This window comes from Eimeria acervulina, genomic scaffold (genome assembly GCF_000499425.1).
Source record: "Eimeria acervulina Houghton genomic scaffold, Eah_scaff1312, whole genome shotgun sequence".
NCBI classification, from domain to species: domain Eukaryota; phylum Apicomplexa; class Conoidasida; order Eucoccidiorida; family Eimeriidae; genus Eimeria; species Eimeria acervulina.
Window position 1 is genome coordinate 1 of NW_013550287.1, and position 3,307 is coordinate 3,307.

General features: G+C 38.5%; 1 protein-coding gene across 1 annotated transcript in view; it reads right to left on the reverse strand.

Moving 5' to 3' along the window:
- Positions 1 to 468: 468 nt before the first annotated feature.
- EAH_00058350 (hypothetical protein, conserved) overlaps positions 469 to 3,307 on the reverse strand; it is a gene marked incomplete at both ends in the record, with an annotated part of 3,715 nt that continues 876 nt past the window's right edge. The window contains 6 exons of the mRNA XM_013397295.1: positions 469 to 686; positions 1,225 to 1,316; positions 1,515 to 1,584; positions 1,882 to 2,113; positions 2,362 to 2,568; positions 3,005 to 3,084. Coding sequence (XP_013252749.1) covers positions 469 to 686; positions 1,225 to 1,316; positions 1,515 to 1,584; positions 1,882 to 2,113; positions 2,362 to 2,568; positions 3,005 to 3,084 — 899 coding nt within the window. The remainder of the gene's footprint in view (positions 687 to 1,224; positions 1,317 to 1,514; positions 1,585 to 1,881; positions 2,114 to 2,361; positions 2,569 to 3,004; positions 3,085 to 3,307) is intronic.

Genomic DNA, 3,307 nt, shown 5'->3' on the forward strand with positions numbered 1-3,307 from the left:
ATATTATATTATATATAAATGTCTTGCCTCTGCTTACCGTACAACTCGCACGAAGGACCAGTATGAGTTTTGAGTTTCGCAAATCCACTGACTCGTCAGGAACACCAACTAAGACAAATAAATAAACAAATAAAATAAATAAATAAATAAATAAATAAATAAATAAATAAAAATAAATAAAAATATATTAATATATATATGTATACGAATAAAGAAGGAAGGAAATAGATAAATAAAGAAATTAATTAGTAAAGAAAGAAAGAGTAAAAAGAAAGAGTAAAAAGAAAGAAGATAAATAAACAGAAAAGCAGAAACAAAAGCAGCATATAATGCACCCATTAGAGCGTTTGTTCTGCTGCTGCTGCTGCTGCTGCTGCTACTGCTGCTGCTGTATGTCTCTAGCTGCATGTGGCTTTAAAGTGAAGGAAAAGTTTCTCTGAGAATATATTTAAATATTCTCTACCAATGTTAGACTGTACACGCAGCTCTGCTTACTGCTTTAAACTCGCGATAATTCAGCAAAGGCCCCGGGTCATAGTGAATGGCTGTAGGAGGCGCAGCGTCTGTGGGGGGGTTTGTTTCATCAGCTTTCTTTTCCGTTTGCTGCTGCTGCTGCTGTTGTTGTTGCTGCTGCTGCTGCTGTTGCTGCTGCTGCTGTGTTCCTGCTTGTCCCCGCCGAGATACAACTGCAGCAAGACAAGCGCAATTAAAAGAAATATAAAATTAAAAGTAAAGATGGTAGCGAAGGCCTTATTGGCTTCGCTGTCTGAATTTGAAAATAATCACAAATAAATAAATTAATTTGAATATTTTTTCAAATTAATTCAAATTGGGGTGTACGCGCAGCCTTAGATTCATCGAGATGATTTAAAAACTACAAACATAATTAAACGAACACATTTAAATATACTTATTTAAATAAATAAACAAAAATATATATACTATATATATATATTAAAATATTAAACGTATTAAATATTTATTTAAATGAAGAGATTCAAATACAATTAAACGAACAGCTACAAAGATATACTTGAGTGAAAAGATTAAAATATATTTCGCTGTATCGATTTAAATGTATTTATATACAAATAAACTCATGTACACCTGAACGAGCAGAAACAAATGCATATAAATAAGCAAATGATTTAAATGCATTTAAACACTATAAACATTAATATATACTTTGTTGAAAAAAATCTCTAGCTAAAGCAGGCGGTACACCACGAATAGCTGGGTGCATCGGCACAGCCATGAGGTCTCCATCTCTAAACATTAATGCGCAGTTAACTTCAGATAAGAGGTTCTCGCAAGCTCTGCAGACAGACAAAAGAAGAAGAAAGAGAGAAAGAAAGAGATAAAAGAAAGCAAAAGAAAAAATAAAGAAGACGCCCCTGCATACAAACGGCAGGAGCTAGCTCAAGATATACAATTTACTATTATTAATATAAACATCTGTATTTTTTATTTATCAATGATTTAAATAAATACAAGAAAAGAATTGTTTTGCATACCCTGGAACAAACTCGCTGTACAGACAGAATGCTCGGTACAGTAAACTATCTTGTTCGCCTCTTAGGGCAGCTGCATATCCACAGAAATACAGAAAGAAATGCATGATTTTAGCTTAAAGACAAATATATTAACAGACAGCAGAAAGCCAGCAGACGCACACATCTAAAGATGCAAATATAACAAACTTATTTCCCTTTCTATAGCGCAGGTTTACATGTCTACACGATACTGTAGACATGCAATGAAATGAAAAAGAGCAACATCAGACAGACAGAAATATGCAATATGCTGTCTGCCTCCTCCTCCTGCTGCTGCTGCTGCTGTTGTTGTTGTTGCTGCTGCTGCTGCTGTTTTGCTGCGACTTACTGAGGACTTCAGGAGGTTGTTCGGTGTCGATAGTTGTGAGAACATCTTCTCCTGAAAAAGTTGTTTGAGTTTCTGCTTCTGAAAAGGTCTTTGGAGGAGGAGGAGGAGGTTCAAGAGCCTTAAGTCTTGCGGCTTCTTCTTCTTGTTGTTTTTTTCGTCTCTCTTCTTCTTCTCGCCAAGCCCTTTCCCTCTCTTGCCACTGTCTTTCCCTCTCTTCTTCTTCTTCTTTCATCTGCAGTTCACCTCAAGCTAAGCACAACTAGAAGATATTAAACTGCTCAACACTGACGGTTCTGCTGCGCTGCAGTACATTCTTTAAGGGAAGTCTCTCGCCGCCATCAGCTTTAATAGATGCATTACTACTGTTATTACGAGGCATAACATATGATAATTAGCAACAGCATTATAGTAAAATTAAATAAAATAGATATTAATTAGTGCTAGGAATCACTAGAAATCCGTACAGTGCCTTCAACGTACTAGGTCTACTTGAACCTCAACGTCAGCTGATTCCATACGAATCTGTTCTCCTTGTTCTTTAGTTTCAACAACAGCCCCAACACCAGTTTCCAGAGTCTCAGGCTGTTCTTGCACCACTTGATCTCTTAGCCTCGGCTCGCAATCTACGCTGGCGTCCTTTGTTTCATTTGCAGCAGAACATGCTTTATCAGCGCTCTCCGGCTTTACCTGCGGCCGGTGGGGAGAGAAACGAGCACAGACGAATCTACCTACTGAAATAAGAGATCAGCATATTCAATTATGAAGCGTTGTGTAAGCAGAGAGGGCAGAAATGCGTCAAATATAAGGGAAAAGAAGATAAAATGATAAGCAAAATGCATGCAATTCACCTGAACGCCACAGTGGACCAACTTGTGCCGCCGATCGCGCCTCGGTGCGATTTGCAATAAATGCGAAACGATGGCGTTGACCTGCGACGCATTTCAATAAGCCGAAAGCAGAAGGAAATTTCTTTGGGTCTTTCTCGGTTTCCAGTTCGTTTGTGCGGTTTCTGAAGTACAAGACATACGCCTTCAACACGTTCATGCTGATTTTGTTATGTATATCGACTATTTTCCTAATGATTTCATACTAATTAAAATTAAACAACAATATAAAAACTCACTGCGTCCTGTTCGGGCAAATTCGTCTTCCTGAATTTCAGCCGCGACATGAAATGCAGCAATTGCAGAAACGCCTCGTACTCTGCATGCAGCATAAAACAGAAGAAATGCATCTCAATAGGGTTATCAGTAGAATACGCGGACCAAGGGAAACTGCATCTCAGCAAGAGCTCATGATGATATAGGTCTTAAACGATGTTCAATACATGCATAAAACAAATGATTTATCCCTGAGAAGACCAGAAAAGTTGCGTTCAGCTGCACGGAGCGGGTGCGGGCGAGGCGGGGGGGGGGGGGGGGGGGTT